Source organism: Schistocerca nitens, chromosome 6, assembly GCF_023898315.1.
Source record: "Schistocerca nitens isolate TAMUIC-IGC-003100 chromosome 6, iqSchNite1.1, whole genome shotgun sequence".
In the NCBI taxonomy this organism is placed as follows: Eukaryota; Metazoa; Arthropoda; class Insecta; order Orthoptera; family Acrididae; genus Schistocerca; species Schistocerca nitens.
The window spans coordinates 397,159,432-397,180,242 of NC_064619.1; the positions used below are offsets into that span (position 1 = coordinate 397,159,432).

Sequence of the window (20,811 nt, forward strand, 5' to 3'; positions counted from 1 at the left end):
CCTATATGCCTCTGTACGAGCCCTAATCTCTCTTATCTTTTATATGTGGTCTTTCCGCGATATGTAAGTTAGCGGCAGTAAAATTCTACTGCAGTCAGCCTCAAATGCTGGTTCTCTACATTTCCTCAATAGCGATTCACGAAAAGAACGCCTCTTTTCCTCTATAGACTCCCACCCGAGCTCCTGAAGCATTTCCGTAACACTCGGTTGATGATCAAACCTACCAGTAACAAATGTAGCAGCCCGCCTCTGAATTGCTTCTATGTCCTCCCTCAATCCGACCTGATAGGGATCCCAAACGCTCAAGCAGTACTCAAGAATAGGTCGTATTAGTGTTTTATAAGCGGTCTCCTTTACAGATAAACCACATCTTCCCAAGATTCTGCCATTGAACCGAAGACGACTATCCGCCTTCCCCACAACTGCCATTACATGCTTGTCCCACCTCATATCACTCTGCAATGTTAACGCCCAAAAATTTAATCGTGTCAAGCGCTACACTACTAATGAAGTATTCAGACATTACAGGATTCTTTTTCATAGTCATCTGCATTAATTTACATTTATCTATATTTAGAGTTAGCTGCCATTCTTTACACCATTCCTTTACACATCTTGTATCCTCCTACAGTCACTCGACGACGACACCTTCTCGTACACCACAGCATCATCAGCAAACAGCCGCACATTGCTATCCACCCTATAGAAAAGATCATTTATGTAGATAGAAAACAACAGCGGACCTACCACACTTCCCTGGGGCACTCCACATGATACCCTCACCTCCGATGAACACTTACCATCGAGGACAACGCACTGGGTTCTATTACTTAAGAAGTATTCGAGCCACTCACATACTTGGGAACCAATCCCATATGCTCGTACCTCAGTTAGGAGTCTGCAGTGGGGCACCGAGTCAAACGCTTTCCGAAAGTCAAGGATAATGGCATCCGTCTGATACCATTCATCCATGGTTCGCAAGATATCATGTGAAAAAAGAGCGAGTTGCGTTTCGCAGGAGCGATGCTTTCTAAAGCCGTGCTGATGCATGGACAGCAACTTCTCTGTCTCAAGGAAATTCATTATTTCGAACTGAGAATATGTTCGAAAATCCTGCAACAAACCGATATGAAGGATATTGGTCTGTAATTTTCAGGATCCGTCCTTCTACCCTTCTTATATATAGGCGTCACCTGCGCTTTTTTCCAGTCGCTCGGGACTTTACGTTAGGCAAGAGATTCGCGATAAATGCAAGCTAAGTAAAGAGCCAATGCAGTAGAGTACTCTCTGTAAAACCGATGTGGAATCCCATCAGGAGCTGGCGATTTATTTATTTTCAACCCATTCAGCTGCTTCACAACCCCAGGGATGTCTATCACTATGTCCTCCATACGGGAATGTGTACGAGACTCAAACGGTGGTATGTTCGTACGATCCTCCTGCGTGAAAGATTTCTCAAATGCTAAGTTTAAAATTTCTGCTTTCGTTTTTCTGTCTTCCGTTGCGAGGCCAGACTAATCAGTGAGTGACTGGATGGAAGCCTTCGACCCGCTTACCGATTTTATGTAAGACCAGAATTTCCTTGGGTTTTCAGCAAGATCCTTTGCTGAGGTATGTCGGTGATAGTGGTTGAATGCTTCGCGCATCGCTCTTTTTACAGCAGCACGAATCTCTACTAAGTTTTGCCTCTCCTCATTCTTCCGATCTTTCTTGTACCGCGAGTGCAACTTCCTTTGCTTCCTGAGCATTCTCCGAATTGCGCTGTTAAACCACGGTGGGTCTTTTCCGTCCGTAACCCACTTTTTCGGCACATACTTGTCAAATGCGTGATTTACAATGTGTTTAAAATTTGCCCATAATTCTTCCACGTCCATCGTACCGGAAGTAAATGAAGTCGATTCATTTACTAAGTGGGATGCTAACAACTACTTATCTGCTCTTTCTAGTAAGAATACTCTCCTTGCCTTCCTCACCGACTTTTTAACTTTCGTAACCATAGTCGTAATGACAACATCATGATCACTAATCCCTGTCTCAACAGTGACGCCGTTGATGAGGTCTGGTCTGTTCGTGGCTACCATGTCTAAAATATTTCCATTACGCGTTGGCTGTCGATTTAGCTGCTTAAGACATTTGGACAAACAATGAATTCCAAATTATCATACATCAACATGAACTTGAAACAAAATTCCTTAAATCTAAGGCCTTGATACATTATGCGGTGGTGTTCTACTTTTAGGAAAGGTACGTTATATGTAAAGTGGAATAACCAGCGGTTCCTTACCTTTCTTCCTTCCTTCATATCTCTGTCCCTCTCTCTCTCTCTCTCTCTGCAAGGTGTTTCAAACATAAATACGGGTGACACTTCAGGTCATGGTAAACAACTTTTGTTGCAGAGTAAATACTTGCTGATGCCTCCCAGCCACGTTAGACTTTGTATAAGACTGCTTATGCACTTGACAGGCTGCAGGTAGTAAGCATTCTGTGGCGTTCGTGTGTACTATGTGACGCTTGTCATCAATTCGTCTGCTGCACTTGAAAAGCGGTAGGCCGAGCAAAACTGAAGGTCCTCATTTACTTCTAAGATACTGTATGGCACACATCTTGTTAGTCAATCAAATCAGCCATGCTAGTTCAGTGAAAACTTGTCATCCCATGACCTATGAGTCCTAAAGGACGCCTAGCATCGCACATTGGTGGGAAGAAGCAGGGAACATTTCATCGTTTGTCGCCATGATTTGAAACGCTTTATATGCCAAATTTAGATCTTAAGGGAACATTTCAGTGGTCAATTTCTTCATCTAATGCGTAGTTTCTGAACAATAGCTCTAACGTCTTAGAAAACGAGATTCCAGTCCTTTTCAGATGGGACACGAGAGTAAACAACGTACCTAACTTATTTAGTGGGCTACTACATCACGAAAAGTAGGCGAGAATCACTTTAGCTGTAAGTTAAAGTAGCCCCTAGCAATAAAGGAGTGAATATCACCTGCAAGGAGTATGATTCCTACAATATAAGGAACTCCAAAAATATCTCTCTGCAACATGCAACTGAAATATCCTAGTTGAGGGAAGTGGAAGGCCATTCTCATCACCTTTTCTCACCTCTTTTAGTGTATTCCTAGGATCAATTGTATTAATCAGTCATGTTTCTTCTATAGCAGAATATAAACGTAACTTTTAATATATTCTACAGATTTTTATGATAAGTAGTTTTATTACTTACTGCTTCGTTTCCGTAGCTTACTCTTTGCTTGCTTTTCAGCCCTGTTCCATGATAACCTGCCAGAAAAATCCGTGTACAGTTCTGAACCCTCATTGCTTTCTCTTATTAGCATTGCGTCATCTGCAGCCTCGCCTAACCAATCAGGCAATTTTTCCCCTCCGTAGCTTCTTCGATGTATAGCCTAAAGAGCAGAAATTACAGCCTAATAACTCTCTTCGTCATTTTAGAATCATCCTGTGTTTCTCGACTTTCGTACAAAGGGATATTGCACCGTGTTAAGACACTAGGTCAACATTTGGGACGTCGGAACTTCTAACTCACTCATCCACATTAGAATCTTCGTCATTTCCCTAAAACACTCTAGGCAGTTACTGGATGGTTTTCTTGAGACCTCATCCGTCACTCTGTCCCAGATCGTGCTGAATTTCTAATTAAATTGTTGTCGAAGGGGGAGGTCATTCTCCTTACGTCCCAGGCTTTTTACATCTCTGTAGAGTCACATTAATGTGACCACTTATCGAAAGCCTAGATAACCAAATTCAGCAGCTCGGACCGCTGCGAGACGTACAAGAAGAGAGTCCAAGAATTTCTGGAACGTAGGTCTACCGACAGCGATGTGGAGCCATGCGGTCTCCAGTGCCATGTACAGCTGTGCTAGGTTTCTCAGTTGTGGATCCATGGCACAGTCAGCCGGATCGTGGTGGTCCCGCTGATTCTAGACTGGGTTTATGTCCGGGGAGTTCAGTGGCCAAGAGAGAATGGTAAAATCATCATGGTGCTCTTTGAACCACATTTTTGCAATGTGAGATGAGCGACACATTGCGTTATTCTGCTGGTAGATGCATCATGCAGAGGTAAAACAAACCGATTGTATGTGTGGCCATTTCCCCAATGATAGTATATACCTGTAAAATTGTTGATATACTGTGCCTTTGGGAATGACGAGATCACCCACGGAATGCAATCTATACATACCCCTACCAACGACTGTTGCACGGTGCAAGCATCTAGACGTGGCTATGTACATGCCAATAGCCATCTGTACGTTATTCATGTGGAAGGGCTGCCCATCGCCACTCAGTGCATGTCCAGTTGCGGCTCTGATGTACTAACTCCAGCCCAATGTACTAACTCCAGCCCAATGAACAGCAAGCAGCACCAATGACTGAACGAGGCACCTGCTGTAGAAGTCCATAAGCAGCAACATTTGCTGAATGCTCGTTGATGGGGCACCCATTGAGGAGGCAGTCGTTGAGGAGGCAGTCGTTGAGGAGGCAGTCGGTGAGGAGGCAGTGATTGTGGATACACTGTTGGTAACTGTTCGGTGGTTCTGGGTGATTTCTTGCTCAGCATCTATTTGCCCATACACATCTCAGCAACCATCACTCACTCTTTTATCGATGACCCATGGTGCATCATAGTTGCCTCGGCACTGGTTTTGTATGTCATTATTTTGCCATGCATGGTATACTTTAACTATGTGGCATACGAACAGTTTACAAACTTCACTGTTTTGGAAATACTTCCACCCTTAGCCTAAAATCTAATGGTCATGTCTCTTTGGACGTCAGGTAAGTCACTCCATTCCCGTATTACGGCAGTGACAGGACTGATTTCACATCCCCCAATACCCGTATATACTCTCCACTGCTAGAACTGCCACCAGCTATCTTGAGCTGTTACTGAACATTGAGGTCGAATGCAGTTGGTGGTCATATTAAACTAACTAACAGTATTTATAACGACTGTAAATAACATGTTTCTCTGAGTACATGATTTTGACATGTAAGCATGTGTAGGGTGTAAGAGAATAACTGCTATCAGTCACAATAGAAAGTGATATTTAATGGTTGGCCGGCCGGTGTGGCCGTGGGGTTCTAGGCTCTTCAGTCTGGAACCGCGTGACCGCTAAGGTCCCAGGTTCGAATCCTGCCTCGGGCATGGATGTGTGTGATGTCCTTAGGTTAGTTTGGTTTAAGTAGCTCTAAGTTCTAGGGGACTGATGACCACAGATGTTAAGTCCCATAGTGCTCAGAGCCATTTGAACCATTTAATGGTTGACCGATATCGTGCTTGCGTATATATTCACGGGGTTTGCATTCAATCACATCTTCCACTCTCAGTGTTGGAGTTCATCATTGAGCATGGAAACATGTAACAGAATGTAAACCTGAAGATTGGCACAAGCCAAAAATCGGCCATGCATTGTATAAAACCACGTTCTATCGTGACTAGCAGTGGTTGCTATTCTACACCATATAAAGAAACAGTAATAGTATTCAGCTGCATCCATTATAGACAAAATTTACATAGTTCAACGTATCCTCTTTTGCCTGTATAGTTTGATCAGTTTCAACATTGACTGTAAGATGTAGGCAACCGAGTTCTAGTCCTAGTTTGGAAGACTGTTTTAATATATCATGTGGTTCGATGAATGGAGCTCATACCGATTTTTGCTATCGACGTTGCAAAACATCTCATTAGCATAATGCTTCTCAGGAGTTCCGACCGTTAGTCGCCTTCTCCGCAATCGTTTGACGCTAGACATAGAAATTCCTTGTATACACATTCTGACTGACATTTCTTTTTCCAGGTTAATTTCTTCGACGATTTTAATAATCCCTCATAAGGAATTTGCCATTTCTCTGTCCTATTCCACCAGAATCTTCCGATTGTGTACACTTATCAGCCACAACTTTATTGTCACCTACCTATAGCGGCGACGCGTTGTGGCATGGGGGTAATGAGTCCTTAGTAGGTCGCTGGAGAAAGTTGGCGGCACATCTTTCCACACAAATCGCCTAATTCCAGAAAGAATATAGTCACTAACTATTCAGATTGAAGAGAGGTACCAGTCTTGTATAGAGGCTGAATTTATTAAACTAGACAGGAGACCAAGTACCTTGCAATTATGATCCAGTAACTGGATACAGCAGAGTTTTCTCATGCATTTGGCAATATAAAGTAGAATAAAAATGAATACAATTTTTAAAATTATAGTTACATATACTCAATACTATCAATACCATTATATTGTTTAAATATACGGAAAGGTTACATTTCCAGCCATGTAGTTTAACAATACGGAATATAATTACCCTTATGTCATTTAAATACGAAAAGAGACATGTCTACCCCAATTAAAGTGTCTTTTTTAACCAGACAGCAAGTTGGGAACTACACTATGTGATCGAAAGCATCCGGACACCTGGCTGAAAATGACTTATAAGGTAGTGGCGCCCTCCGTCGGTAATGCCGGAATGCGGTATGGTGTTGGCCCACACTTAGCTCTGATGACAGCTTCCAGTCTCGCAGACATACGTTCAATCAGGTGCTAGAAGGCTTCTTGGGGAATGGCAGCCCATTCTTCACGGAGACGTATCTATGTTGGTCGGTGAGGCCTGGAACGAAGTCGTCGTTCAAAAACATCCCGAAGGTGTTCTACAGGATTCAGGTCAGGAATCTGTGCAGGCCAGTCCATTACAGGGAAGTTATTGAGGTGCAAACAGTTCGCTACAGGCAGTGAATTATGAACAGTTGCTCGGTAGTGTTGAAAGATGTAATCGCCGTCCCCAAAATGCTCTTCAAAGTGAGAAGCAAGAAGGTGCTTAACACAACAATGTAGGGCTGGGCTGTGATAGTGCCACGCAAAACAACAAGGCGTGCAACCCCCTCCATGAAAAGCACGACCACACCATACCACCGCCGGCCGGAGTGGCCGATCGGTTCTAGGCGTTTCAGTCTGGAACCGCGCGATCACTGCGGTTGCAGGTTCGAATCCTGCCTCGGGCATGGATGTCTGTGATGTCCTTCGGTTAGTTAGGTTTAAGTTGTTCTAAGTTCTAGGGGACTGATGACATCAGAAATTAAGTCCCATAGTGGTCAGAGCCGTTTGAACCATATGAACTAAGCAGTTCAACTACGTTCCGTAGCCTCATAGCCTCATGCTGTGCTCACTGTTGGATAACTCCAGTCCAGCCCCGTGTTGCCACTAGCAGACGATATTGTGTTAGCATGGCATGGTAAACAATATGTGGGGCCTCGAATGCCGTAAACATCATTGGCTTTTTGCGACCTCGTACTCAAGGAGATCGTTATAAGTTCAGAGGAAATAAAAGTACGCATATCGTGTTTTTTTCAGAGGTACCAGAGAAAGTCGGAAGTGGATTATGGTAGGGAGAGGCAATATTGTCTTGCACAAAGGAAAAGGGGCTGACGTGGGAAAGAGATTGGGATAAGGCACTGTTCACAGTATTAACATCACTTTCCTCCTTCTCCTCCTCTGTCTCTTTAGTGATCTGCAAGGAATGACGCAAGGAACACTCAGGCGAATTAGCAGTCCAATGCATAGGTACATAGACAGTGAGACAGTGCAAACCATACGCGAATTGTATTAGTGTTAATATTGCAAATTTTACTTACACATAAATGACAAATTAAGGGGAAAAATGGCTGCTTTTACAGAAAACACGGCCACAACGCCAAGGAATGCGGTGCTAAGCGACGGGGCGACTACCGTTCCCTCGAGTGCGCCGTCGAGGGCGTCGACGCCAGACGCGGCAGTCTCGTCGGTGGTGTCCAGCGAGGCGGCGCCCAGTGACGCCACCCTGCTGGACGCCACACCCGGCAGCAGCGACCCACCGACCCTCGCGGCCGCACCGACGACCTTACTCGTCGAAACGACGACGGTGACGACGACGACGACCGCGACCACGACGACGTCGACCACGATGTCAGGCAGCACGTGGCGACCCCCGCAGCAGCAGCAGCAGCCGCAGCACTCGCACTACCACGTGCACGCCGCGGGCGACGGCCGGCGCTACGGGCCTTATTTCGAGGACGGGGAGGGGCCGCACAACGTGACGGCGCGCGTCGGCCAGACCGTCGTCCTCGACTGCAGGATCGGCCTCCTCCAGGGCAAGACGGTGAGCCTCAGACACTGCCTCAGTTAGCTAATTACTTACAGCGAGACACTACTAACTACTTGAAGCAAGACACTTCTACTGCCAGGCTGTTAGTTAGGTGGCAGCTTAGTTCAACAAATGAGTGTCATAATCCCTGTAAAAATACAGTTAAAACCACGTAATGATCAAACATACAGCGTGTAACTGGTATAAGTGGAGATATTTTATTACTGATTGAGGATGGTGGACTAAACCAGTACTACTTCATTTCCAGCTAATAATTATGACAATTAGTAGCAGTTTATCTTTAGGTTGGTTAGTACCGCCAAGTAAATGTGGTAAGAGTAAGCCATTCATTCTTATTTTCCTTTTGGCAGCAAAACGGTTAGTATATACGGACTGATGCAGTCCACTTAGTGGTGCAGTTATGGCCATGCAGGAAACATCATGTCGTAAGCAGTAAAATGGAACACTACAACCCGTTGTTTGTTATGTACCCACCATTTTCGGTGATTCAGTACACCACTTTCAGGGATTTTTTGACGCTGTGGCGACGAATTCCAATGGTATACACTATCCCATCAGTGGTCAACATCAATGAACTGGTTTACGTAGACTACTGTAACAAACAATGATGTGTTAGCAACCATCAACTACCAACTGTTGGTAATTGGTACTTAGATGGTTGGAAACATAACAGTGCTGTTACAGTACTCTACAGAAACCAGTTAATAGAGGCTGGACACTGATTTGGTCGTGTATATGATTGGAGTTCACCCACTCACTTACGACGTGAAGATGTAGAATCACCCAAACTGGGACCTATATAATAAATAATATCTGAAGGACGGCTGCAGTTGGTCCATTTTATTAAATAAGTTAACGGCCGAAATTCCTCAAACCTTAGTCAGAAGGATGGACATATACAAAAATGATTTTGTAAAATTTTTAACTTGACGAAGACTGTTCAACGCAGACAAAGAACAACGAGCAGACGGATGTGTATATATATATATATATATATATATATATATATATATATATATATATATATATATATATATGTTGGTACAACATATAAAAAATTTGCACTTATACTCGTTACACAAACTTCGAATAAGTTTCAGTCAACGGCGCAACACATAACACTTGTATAGTGAAAATCTGTGACCTCATGTGTTGCATTACCCCGATTCTCTCTTATGTTTCCCTTGTGCTGGTAACCATCTCTGAAAAGTAGCTGTAGAGAGGTAACCTTGTCCAATATATAATCGTCACCACCTCTTCAAAGAGTTACATGTGTTTTTGGTACTACAGGCGAATATTTATTGCCTCCGAGAATTACTGCATTTCAGATCCGCCTATTACACATACAGCACGTTTCAGCACTTGTGTGCCATCATCAATAGACACTTTTGTTCAGTTGACTAGAATGTAAATTTGATTTAAGTTATACTTATTACAATGAAATTATGCCTAATAGCAGTTTGTGTCTGTTGTGATTGCTACATTATTTTTTTCTATTGTTGGCTTCAGTAGGACACACTTTAATTTGCTGTATTCATCTCTTATATAAAGTGTAAATAGATTCCAACAGAACAAAGCAATGAAGAAAAATGAAATTGAAGGAATTATTTCTTTCGCAGGATCCTAACAATAAACTTTATCCTCTATAACCGGTTTCGGTAATCAGTCTAAAGTCTTCAGATCTGGAAAGCATTTATATATTTACACATACATTTATAAATGATTTCCACATTTGAAGATGATAACACCGATTACCGAAACTGATTATCCAGAATAAAGGTTATTATGAAAGATCTTGGCAACGAAGTTTACCTTGTCTAATTTGTTACCACAGATCGCCCACCTTGCTTCTTAAAACCAGTAAACTAAAGCAGAACATTGAGGTAATACCTACAACATAATCTTTACAACAATGATTGCTAAGAGTGTATTTACATTTCACATAAGTAAATAGTAGTGGCCACGGATAATGGCACAAAGATGTTCAAACATTCTTAGGCATTTAAAAAAAACCATTGGTTTGCATAATAGGCAAACATAAAATCTAGTAATTTTTCTATCCAAATACGGTTACTGATGGGGCTACAAATAATCAAGTGATACGTAACTCAGACAACCAGTATTTAAATTTCGATTGAAAATGCAGTAAAATTTTAGAATTGGTGAGTTTGCTGTAAGTAACGCAATTGATCACGAAAGCTATAAGCAGTTCAAAGAGGTCACTGAAGACGATGAGGATGACAAGCGCTCTGGGCGGTTCCGCACATTAACCGGTTAAACCGCGGGAAACATGAAAGAACTGATCACCGACCCGCAGTCAGAGAGGTCGGTAATTCTATTGGCAGATGAGTGGGTTGAGGCCATTGTGAGATCCCTCTCTGTGGACATTTGCCCAACATGGTTCGTTTCTTCTGCGTTTCCTAACAATTCGTGAAAACAGAAAAATATGGCTACTTTCGCAAATAATTTGAAAAAAAAGATAGCTATGTGACTGAAGGCGACAAGGACTAAAACTGAACGAAGTTTATTTTATGAAATGAGACTGAATTTATTTCCAGGAAACGGCTTCACAAAGAAAGAAATAAAAGAAAAACAGTTTTGACGTGGACAATTCGGCACAAATACATGGAGTAAAGCTAGCAGTACATCAGCTAACCCTCGTAGCAGCTATCACAGGTGGGCGTTCGTTTCATTGTCCGAAAGTGGATGGATAGAAAATTAAATTTCATTTAACGTTTCTGTCACGGTAATAAAACTGTCCAGTAGTATCTATGGAGTTTCTCATTAGCGCTACTAATTCGCTAGAAATTAATTGAAACATGATTTATAATTCAATTTGCTGCACCACATCGTGGTATACTGCAAAGCGTAGAGTTTCACGTCGTTTCAGTATCTTAACACTCACCGAAAGTTATAGTTCTATCAGTCTGCGAACAGCTATCACCCACGAATGATGAATTAAGATGGGGTTCAACGTGTAGCGTAAAGTTTAAACTTTCGTCAGTGACGCGACCGATACGCAGCACAAAAAATCATTCTCCAACTCTGGCTATTGCCGATGTGACCGCTGAGACAACGATAACAGCTCAGACACAAAAGTCACTGTAGCACTAGCACGTCTCGCTTGGAAAGTGTCGCTGACGTCACTTTACGGTTAGTTACAACGAAAAATACTTATATAACAACGACTCAGATTTTGCAAATGAAACATTAAAACTATGCTTGTACTAACATAGCTCTTTTTCTTCAGGTACGAGGGTTGTTCAGTATGTAATGCAATACATTTCTTTTTCTAAAAGGGGGATAGTTTTATTGAGGATTCCAATACATCACTTTATTGCGTACTCTTTTGATTAAAAAACACTATTTTTCAACACAATCTTTCAATGCAACGGTCTCACGCCACCTCACTGTGAGGGCCCGTATGCCCACACGGTACAACTCTACTGGTCGACGTCAGAGCCGACGTCTGGCTGCATCAATAACCTCCCCATCGTCCACGTACTGTAAGGACCCCAACTGGTGGACGAGTGTGTCAGCTTTACCAACAGGGACGTCCGGCTGAACATCGAGTTATTTGACTGCGACACGTGGATCACCTCGAATGAGAGTGTCAGCACGTTCCAGCATTACAGGAACTACAAGTGCGTGCAGCTGGCCAGCATGCGGGAGATCGGACAGATTCGAACGACCTTGTTGCGATGAGGCCCAAATTAAGCTCCATCTCATGGACTGGACTGTCATCACCCCTTCTGACAGTTGCCTAAATTCAAAACGAGCGCTCCTTTGCGTGTCTTCAACAGCCATTATGTTACTCCATGAAATGTTTCGGGTACGAAACGTTTAATGGCAAAACTTTTTCCTAAATTTTTGAACAGCGGCGAATGCACGTTGCTCAGAAGTCGCTACAACAAGTCAACAACGATACAGAACTGCTGAAACGCATACTAACTGGCGATGAAACGGGTTCAGGAATCCAAAGTTGAAACGAATTCTCAGTCGTCTCATTGGATGCATTCTGGACTGCCAACACCGTAAAAAAGCTAGTCAGGTGCGGGCAAAAGTGGAGATTATATTCAATGTGTTAACTTCATACTGCCACACCATCGAAAGGTCAACACGAAGTAGTACTTTAAAGTTCAGCGCAATCTGTGTGAAGCAGTTCAATAAACTTTCAGGATTTGTGGCGAAATAGCACATGGCTTTTGAACCATGATAATGATCCTACTCACTCTGCGTGACTTGATCGTGAATTCTGAGTCCTAGACAACATATTAAAAGAGCCGCGACGTCTACATTCATCTCACATACCCAAATAACTCTTTTTTTGCTCCCAGAAATAAAGAATACTCTAAAGCGTCGTCGTTTTAAGAAGACAAATGACTGAGAGACAAAAAAGCTGTACTAACTACTGACAAGGGATTACTACCATGTGTAAATAACTGATCTTAATTAGACTTGGCGGGTATGTAGGAGGTCAAAATAAATCAACATATTTTTTCGTTTCTTGTCGTTTACTTACAAGGGAACCTCCCCATCGCACCCCCCTCAGATTTAGTTATAATTTGGCACAGTGGACAGGCCTTGAAAAGTTGAACACAGATCAATCGAGAAAACAGGAAGAAGTTGTTTGGAACTATGAAAAAATAAGCAAAATATACAAACCGAGTAGTCCATGGGCAACATAAGCAATATCAAGGATGATGTAGGCACAGCAGTGCTGTGGTCCCGTGGTTAGCGTGAGCAGCTGCGGAACAAGAGGTCCTTGGTTCAAGTCTTCGCTCCAGTACAAAATTTTAACTTTTTATTTTCAGACAATTATCAGAGTTCAGGCACTCACCCATAATCAACTTCGCTCTCCAAAATTCCAGGACATGTTCAGATTTGCTTGGACATATGTAGGATTTGACGGTCTACACACGGAAAAATTTGAAAACGTGAAAAACATATGTTTTGACAGAGCACAGAGAAAACTGTGCGACTGTGAAACTATTGCATTCATTTGTTGCAGTTTATGTGACACACTCTCATGTTTTCATCACTTTTTTGGGGAGTGATTATCACATCCACAAGAAAACCTAAATCGGGCAAGGTAGAAGAATCTTTTTACCCATTCGCCAATTGTGCAAGTTGGGTGGGTCGACAACATATTCCTGTCATGTGACGCACATGCCGTCACCAGTGTCGTATAGAAAATATCAGACGTGTTTTCCTGGATCAAATGTTTTCGGTTCCCATTGGAGTGGCACGTCCTTTCGTCTAATCGCACGGTTTTGCGGTGCGGTCGCAAAACACAGACACTAAACTTATTACAGTGAACAGAGACGTCGATGAACGAACGGACAGATCATAACTTTGTAAAAATGAAATAACTAAATTTTTCGCTCGAGGGTAGATTTGAACCAAGGACCTTTCGCTCCGCAGCTGCTCACGCTAACCACGGGACCACGGCGCTCCTAGCCCCAAATTGTCCTTAATGTTGCCTATGTTGCCCATGGACTACTCAGTTTCTATATTTTGCTTATTTTTTCATAGTTCCACACAACTTCTTCCTGTTTTCTCGACTGATCTGTGTTCAGTTTTTCAAGGCCTATCCACTGTGCCAAATTATAACTAAATCTGAGGGGGGTGCGATGGGGAGGTTCCCTTGTTAGAAAGATTTAAAGAAAATATATTCTTAAAAATGATATAGAAAAAATTTGTATTATGAAAGCTGACCAGTGATTTATATATTTAAAACCTGTGTCATTAACTTTTGTAGTAATTTCAAAATTTACGAAATACTTCCGCACCATTAATTAATTCTGAAAATATTAAGTTTGGTTATGTCATAAATTAAAGAAGCTTTCACGACACATCCCTCAGTGTGCAATAAAGCTGATATCTGGAATACCATTTTTGGAAAATAAACTGTACACAATGTAGTGTTGGAGTAGTTACAATATACATAATTGAAATATCTCAACTTTAGTTACGTCACTAATCATTTATTTTACTTATTTTTGTTTTATGCTTCAGTTTGTTAGTTTAGATTTTAAGTTGATGTTTTTTTTTCATTTTATTTAATTCACCTCTTCAAATACCTGTATTTTCTTAATTGAAAATGAGATGTAACTCGGCATTATGACGCAAAATCATTATAATAATTGTTATCTGTGAAGAAATGCTTATAATATAGCGTTATTTCACTACATACACATAAAATGAACGAAATTTCCTCACATAGTACGCTCGACGATCAACACAATGTAAAACGAAATTCAACAGGATTCACAAATTGTGGCGGGCGAGCCTCTAAGTATCCTTATTTGCATCAGGCATATTTCAGTACTTGGAAAACCTTGGTGACAAGGATGGATTGTTTGCCAGTGATTGCAGCTTGACGGCATTGTTTCCCTACTGGATACTGACGTCATAATCAGTCAGCAGAACTAGATCTGAAAATCTTCTTACGATTTTCTTTTAACATCGAACGCCATATGCGTCCCGTGGCAGTATCTGTCGCATGGGGCTTTTCGGGATCACCATAAAAACTAGTTTCTTGCCCTGCATATGATGCTCAAAATGGTTATTGCACACTGACCACCCAAAGAATCTAAAGATTATAGAAAATTTTCTCCAGCTCTTGGAAAGAAGACTTCCATTAACTATTATTTCATAAGATCAGACGTTAACTCACCAGGTTTTGATATTGTAACAAGAACATCTGGGGCTTCAATAAGATATTCTCCTAGTCTCGGTTCAAACTTTTCATTCGGTCATCTTAAAACTATGAAAAAAGTAGGAGTCAATGTGATAAACTATTTTGAGCTTTGTGACTGATGACTAGGAACCCGTTAGTGCAGTGATCCCTAAAGGCTTGAAGGGAAATGGAAAGCCTTAGGACGTATATGGCTTTCGATATTGGAAGAGCTTTGTGGGGAGACTTTCAGATCTAGTCCTGCTGAATGATTATGGTACTAATCTCAACTCGAGAAACAATGTAATAAAGCTACAATTAGTAGTACAAAACCACTTCTCCTTGCGAAGGAAATTGGAAATTAGTGCTACGTTCCTATGAGACCAAACTGCTGAGGTCATCGGTCCCTACTTTTACACGCTACTGAACCTAACTTAAACTAACTTACAGCTAAGGACAGCACACAAACCCATGCCCGACGTAGGACTCGAACCTCCGACGGGGAGAGCCAGGCGAACGGTGGCAAGGCGCCCGTGACTGCGCGGCTACCCCGCGCAGCCTTTCGCCAAGGGTTTCCAAAATACTGAAATAAGCCCTGTAGTAAACAGGATACTTGGCGGATCGCCTCTATAATTTGCGAATCAAGATGAATATATTTTTACATTGTGCTATCTATCATGTGTATTATTTGAAGTAAATTCGTCCATTTTATGTCAATGATACCGAACAACCAATATATTTTAAGCATTTTATGACAGATAAACATTATTGTCACGATTTTGCACGAAAATAATGGGTTATATTTCATTTTCAGTTAACAAGTATGTGAATTGGTGAACTAAAAAGTAGAAAAAAGTTAGAAAACGTAAAACAACAATTTAAACCATAAAACAAAAACCATTAAAACATATAATTATAATATAATTGCGTAGGCTTCCGCGGCCAGAGTCAGTCGACATACAAGTTTTCTGGGTTTGGTACCGCGTCATAATGTAAAAACTACTGCTGCTCGAGAAAAACTAACGTTTCGGTCACGATTGCAGCGGCCTTCGTCTGGGTCTGACCCAGAAGAAGGCCACTGCAATCGTGGCCTAAACGTTGATTTTTCTCCCGCAGCAGCAGTAGTTTTTACATTATGACGCGGTACCAAACCCAGAAAACTTTTATGTCAAATAATTAGAACTTTAATGGAAAATTTATTTTAATGAAATACGTTAAAAATGCTCTGACATCACATAGTGTACAGCTTATTTTCCAAAAACGGTATTTCATAAACCAGCTTTAATACGTATGGATCGATGTGAACACTTCTGTAGTTTATATTGTAAGAAAAGATTTAATTTTTGAAGTTAATTAATGGTGGGATTATATTTTGCAAAATTTTCGAATCATGACTAATGCTGAGTTCAGAATTCGAGAACGCGAATTACATGTAAACTTTTACATGAATCACATCTTTCATGTAACATGGTTTCCAAGATATTCCCTGTGAACGTAATATGCCAAATTACCTCTTGGTGTTCGTTATATCGCTTAAAAGTGAAATTTGGCAAAAATGAAGAAAGTACATACTGTATTGTTGTGGCACCCGGTACATACATGGTGTATCATTAACATCGCTTGTTAACACCTGAAAGTGTTTCCTTGTGAGCTCAAGTGTCTGGCATAAGTGTGTAATATTTAATTGTGCTTCATACGAATGCAGCGACATTCATAATATAGACGAGAAAAAAAAGTTCCAAAAAAGGAAAATATTCTCATTAATTTGTAACTCACCTCGAATGAGTCATTTGTGGATGTCCGAGGATTGTAATTGTACGTCACATTTTTTTTTAAGTATTTACGAGACTGATGAGCCGACTGTGGTTTAGCAGTATTTGTCCGTAGTGTCTGAGTAACTACTGTGTGGCGACATGTCAGAGAGACTGGCTCCCAAGCTAAGCGCGCGTCAGCTGGTGTGCCACAATTCTTCTGTTAATCATGTGTTAAAACACACGTCACCATATTATTTAATTTCTAATTTATCGATGCAATGATTGCAATAAAATTTTTCACAACACTGTAAAACAGTAGCAATACTTCACCATTCCTCTTTCATATTGTGAAATAGTTGTTGAAATGTTGAAATTAATATGAAACTTTATAATATCTGTATTGTACGAAGAACGGCTGCCTGACACGATGGTATGACATACAAGAAATCAAATACCTTAATATTAAATAGTTAAAACACCACTTAACAAGGAATATGGCTGGTATGCTATCGTAAATAATTTCAGAAACTTGTTTTGTTTTGATCTTGTCTTTGGTCAACAATACTAAGCTTCACTCTGCAAGAATGTGAGGAAGAAAGAATGAAGGTGTGGGTGTCTTGAAATTGTAAGTGACTAGGTATAACTGTGAGTAATGAAAAAATTCAACGTTGATGACAACAAAAGTCAACTTCACTGTCTGGTACCCAAACCCAAACGCTAAGTTCTGCCACAATAAATAGAATTCAATTCTGTACTATTGCATATAGAAGTTTTTTTTTATTTTTCATTATGAAACTAGTCACACTACGTTGGACACCAAAATTCACTGTAGGCTCGAAACTAAATAGCGTTGTTACAGTCACTGTTGATACAGGTGCAATCTTTCTTTCATTGTTATTCTTTGCATATCAACAGGATTTATGTCCGTCTGGAAACGTCATCATTACCTAGCTGAAATTATCACACAGAAATAAGACACTTCTCATTTAGCATAATTCAACTATACTTGAAAAAATTACAAATAGAGCTCTGGGATATTTGGAACAGTCAAATAGAAACAATACTTTCACACCATGAATAATATCACTACTTTCTCGTCGGACTATCACACTGGAAGAATAAACACTATGCCAGTCACTGTAAGTCGCTACCTCCAGCATCTTTTATTACGTCATTCCGATCATCCATAACACCGTGGCCTTGTCGCTTTCCTCTCCACTGTCGATTCCTGCTTCCTCATTCGACAGTTCAGATCCAACATCGATCGATCAATATTTTCGGATCGGTCGAGCCTGTGCGTTGCCAGGTGCTGCGCCCTACTGTAAGGAAATGGAAACGATTCAGTTGCGTTTCAATGATATGTCAAACCGTTACATATTGTCTACGGGTAGCGTCTGTGACTGGTGATCAAAACGTCCTTGGTCCCGGATGCGAACACCCACCACTGTTTAAATTTTGAACAAAATCATCAGAAATGGCGTCAGCAGACTTTCGGCTTAAGAAATCAACCTCTATCCCCCAACGGCTTGCCGGCCATAGTGGCCGTGCGGTTCTAGGCGCTACAGTCTGGAGCCGAGCGACCGCTACGGTCGCAGGTTCTAATCCTGCCTCAGGCATGGATGTGTGTGATGTCCATAGGTTAGTTAGGTTTAATTAGTTCTAAGTTCTAGGCGGCTGATGACCTCAGAAGTTAGGTCGCATAGTGCTCTGAGCCATTTGAACCATTTTGAACCCCAACGGCTTTTCCAAAGGCTGCGCGGGAGCGGACCGAGGTTCAGGGCACTCTCTTTCGCTAGGGGTGAAACTACCACTAAAAGGCGGTAGAATCAGTAATGATAGACGGAATGAGGATGCAGAAGGCAATGGAGACCACGTAATGTGTATCCACAGGAGATGTGGCCTGTAACAAGAAAGTGTCATGATGATTACCCTATTACAAAAAGATTCCGCACTAGTCTCCCTTTCGTATTTCCAGGAGGGGACTGCAAAATGGGAGGCGGCCTTCGGAAAAAGCCTGATCAACCAACTAGAGGATAACGTTCTAAGAGTCTGGACGTTGAATGTAAGAAGTTTGAACACGGTAGGAAAGTTGCAAAATATGAAATGGCAAATATGTAGATGTGGTGGCGTCAGTGAAGTGAAATGCAAAGACGATAAACATTTGTGGTTACACGACTGTAGGGTAATATATAAAGCACCATAAAATGGTACAACGGGAGCAAGGCTCGTTATCAATAGGAGTACAGGGCAGAGAGTGAGTTACTGCTAACAGTTCAGTGATAGCGTTGTTCTCATCAGAATCGACAGCATACCCCCATCGACAACAATACTTCAGCTATACATGCCGGCATAGAGAAAGTATATGAGGATACTGAACGCGTAGCTTAGTAGATAAAAGGAAATGCAAACGTAACAGTCATGAGGGATGGGAAAATGATTATAGCGGAAGGAATAGAAGTGAGGGTCACGGGAGAATTGAACTTTGTAGTAGGAATGAGAGTGGAGAAAAACTGAGTTCTGTAATAAATTTCAGCCAGTAATAATGAATGCTCTGTTGGCTGGTTGGTTGATTGGGGGACGGTACCAAATAGCGAGGTCATCGGTCCCATCGGATTAGGGAAGGATGCGGACGGTAGTTGACAGTGCCCTTTCAAAGGAACCATCCCGGCATTTGCCTGGAGCGATTTTAGGAAAAAGACGGAAAACCTAAATCAAAATGGCCGGACGTGGGTTTGAATCGCCATCCTCCAGAATTCGAGTTTAGAGTGCTGACCACTGCGCTATCTCGCTCGGGTGAATGCTCTGTTTAAGAAGACGAGGTATGCTTGGAAAAGGCCGGGAGAAACTGAGAGATTTGAGTTAGGTTAGTCAGGCAGAGGTTCCGAAATTACACTTGACTGTAAGGTGTACGCAGGACCACGTATAGACTCAGATCACAGTTTAGTAATGATGAATCGTGGGCTGAAGTTTAAGAAACTAGTCGGGAAGTCAGGAAGTACCAATGAAGTGGAACGGGCATTGCTAGACAGAACAGACGCAGAAGTTGGGAGCAAAGTGTAATTTAAAGGAAGGTAATTGCAAATAAAGGTAACAAAAAGAATATTTCAGTTGATGGACGAAAGAAGGAATTTCTAAGCTGTGCTTACAAATTCGGGAATACAGAAATACAGGACCCTTGGGAATTAAATAAATAGGAATTGAAGGGAGATAAAGCGAAATGACTGCATGAAATTTTTTTTTCTTCGAATAATGTCTCCATACTGTTTCATTGCGGCCCGTCCCGAATTCCTCACCTGTTTCAACCTCTTCATATCAGAGTAGCACTTGCAACGTATGTCCTCAGTTATCTGCGGGATGTATTCCAATCGCCGTCTTCTTTAAATGTCGTTACCCTCTGGCGCACCCTCTAGTACCATGGAAGTTATTCTGTGTTATCTACTATCTATCTATCTTCCAAACAATCCTTTCCTCGACAGCTCTCTGCAAAACCTCCTCATTATTTACCTTATGAGGCCGGCTAATGTCAAATATTCTTTTGTAGCATCACATCCCAAATGCTTCTGTTCTCTCTTATCCTGTTTTCCCACAGTCCGTTCTCAATGCTACACAATGCTACGATCCAAACGTACTTTCTCAGAAATTTCTTCTTCAGATTGAGGCCCCTGTTTGATATTAGTAGGCTTTTGTTCGTCACGAATACCCTTCCTGCCAGTGCTAGTCTAGTTTTTTTATCCTCCTTGCTCCATCCGACATAGGTTATTTTAAATAGCAGTATCCCTTAACTTCATCTAGTTCTTGATCACTCATCCCAATGTTAAGTTTCTGGCCGTTCTCTCTTTTTTTATTTATCATCACTTATGCCTTTCTTAGATTTAATCTCAATCCATATTCTGCACCTGTTACCGTATTCATTCCATTCAGCGAGTCCGGCAGTTCTTCTTTGGTCTCACTGAGGACAGCAATGTCATCAATGAATCTTATCTTTGATATCACTTCACCTTGAATTTCAGTTTCACTCTTGAACCTTCTTTTATTCCTCTCATTGATTCTTCGATGTATAGATTGATAAGTAAGGGTGAAAGTCTACATCCCTGTCTCACACCCTGTCTCATACTAGAACTTCGTTCATGTTCATCTACACACAGTCTTCCCTTTTGGCATTTGTACATGTTCTATAAGTATATTAAACATCTTTATCTCCGTCTTACCGATAATTTTCTC

At 41.5% G+C, this 20,811-nt stretch overlaps 1 protein-coding gene across 1 annotated transcript in view; it reads left to right on the plus strand.

Annotated features, from left to right (window-relative positions):
- Positions 1-20,811, plus strand: part of LOC126263377 (uncharacterized) — a 292,477-nt gene that overhangs the window by 179,673 nt on the left and 91,993 nt on the right. The window contains exon 4 of the mRNA XM_049960469.1: positions 7,691-8,151. Coding sequence (XP_049816426.1) covers positions 7,691-8,151 — 461 coding nt within the window. The remainder of the gene's footprint in view (positions 1-7,690; positions 8,152-20,811) is intronic.